The 1,737-nt window shown below is 39.7% G+C and overlaps 1 protein-coding gene across 1 annotated transcript; it reads right to left on the bottom strand.

Moving 5' to 3' along the window:
• Positions 1-739: 739 nt before the first annotated feature.
• LOC133518650 (uncharacterized) lies at positions 740-1,236 on the bottom strand. The gene has a single exon (XM_061852331.1). The coding sequence runs from the start codon at positions 1,234-1,236 to the stop codon at positions 844-846; it is 393 nt and encodes a 130-aa protein (XP_061708315.1). The 3' UTR covers positions 740-843.
• Positions 1,237-1,737: the final 501 nt, after the last annotated feature.

Genomic DNA, 1,737 nt, shown 5'->3' with positions numbered 1-1,737 from the left:
TATTTCTAATTCTCACGGTTTGTAATATCATCCCTTGCAGAACAGGGGTGCACCTTTCCATCCTCGCACCCTTCTGAACACAATCTTTTCTACCGTAAAAACATACCTCCCATTTTTTTCGAATTAGTTTGTTATTAAAAACTTTTGGCAAGGTGAATAAAAGTGAAATACTACTTATGTTGCAAGTAGGTAGTTTTAAATGCATTGTTTATTTGTGGTTTTCCATCACAGAAGGGTCCTTATGCTTCAAGTGCAATAAGGTCCTCTTTTACCTGAAATTCCAAAATAAATTTTGAAAAAAGAAGTTCTTTTTGCACATTAAGCATAAGGATCATTTCTCTGATGGAAAACCACTTTTCAGTGCCATTTAATAGACCGTCTAAGCTAACTGCCCTGGTGCCAATGACCTTCGATCTGACCCCTTAGTTTTTTAATGTTTTTGTAGCTTATCTTATGTATTAAGAACAACAGCTTTAAGCAATATAGTGTCCCATATTTACTTCAAAGTTCGAGATATTTGGCATCAAAGTTGAACAATTTTAGGCCAAAAACTGGTTTTCTAGCCATAACTTTTGTGTTAATTTATTTAAAATAAAAATCTTAGACCAATTTTTAACCCAAATATGTAAATTTCGTATATGTAAGATCCATCATAGCAATCCAGTAACGAAAAAAGTGATTTTTAGACAATGTTAAAAAAAACATAAATTTATAAGTATTTATTTAAATTAAATTAAATTAAATAAACATTTATTTCAGAATTATTTCCATATTATATTATATTATATTATATTATATTATATTAGTAACTTATTACCTAATAAACTAAACCTATATTAATACCTATTTTATTTTATAATGTAGTATCCTATCTCGATTGTTATGGGCATGTAGGCTGCTCCAGTACTGCCAGAAAGCGCCATCTACCCTGTCCGCGACTGTGGCAAGGAGACTGTTGGCGCTGCCGCGCACGCGCCGCACCAGCGACGCCACCCGCTTGCGCATGATGGCGTGGAAGCCGTCGGTGCGCGCCTCCGCGAACATACCGCTAGCGCTGCAATAGCGCGGCAGCCCCAACAGCATCCTAAAAGCATTATTATATTGCACGCGCAGGGCGCTGTAAGTTTTTTGAGTAAAGTTGATCCATAGGCTGCAGGTGTAAAATGACTGACAGTACGCCTTAAAAAGGGTGATTTTAACGTTGCTAGTACACCTTGCGAACCTACGAATCAACATATTACTTCTTACTGCCAGCGCCCTACGCTCCCTTTCTACATCTATATCATCTTTTAGCGATGCGGTTACCCAGTGTCCCAAGTACTTAAATTCTCTTACTACTTTAAGAGGAGTGCCATTCAGTCTCACTGGAGGTAACATTTGGTCGTCTAATTTTACAGTTCTTCCCCTGAAGACCAGCAACTCACTTTTAGAGACATTGTACTTGAGACCATGGGCTTCCGCATACCGCTCACAAACACTTACCAGCGTCCTCAGGGCGTCGATCGACGGGCTCAGCAACACCATGTCGTCTGCGTAACTGATGTTATTTACGAACGTCCCATCTATTGAACATCCGACCATAGTGTTGCTGAGCTCCTCAATCAGCCGATTGATATATAGGCTGAAGAGTCTAGGCGACGTAAGCCCCCCCTGCCTGACCCCGCACTCCAGCCTATACTCATCGGATAGCGAACCTGCCCACTTTACGACATTAGTTTGGTGACTGACATATCAACG

This window comes from Cydia pomonella, chromosome 6 (assembly GCF_033807575.1).
Source record: "Cydia pomonella isolate Wapato2018A chromosome 6, ilCydPomo1, whole genome shotgun sequence".
In the NCBI taxonomy this organism is placed as follows: Eukaryota; Metazoa; Arthropoda; class Insecta; order Lepidoptera; family Tortricidae; genus Cydia; species Cydia pomonella.
This window is presented reverse-complemented; position numbering and strand designations above follow the sequence as displayed.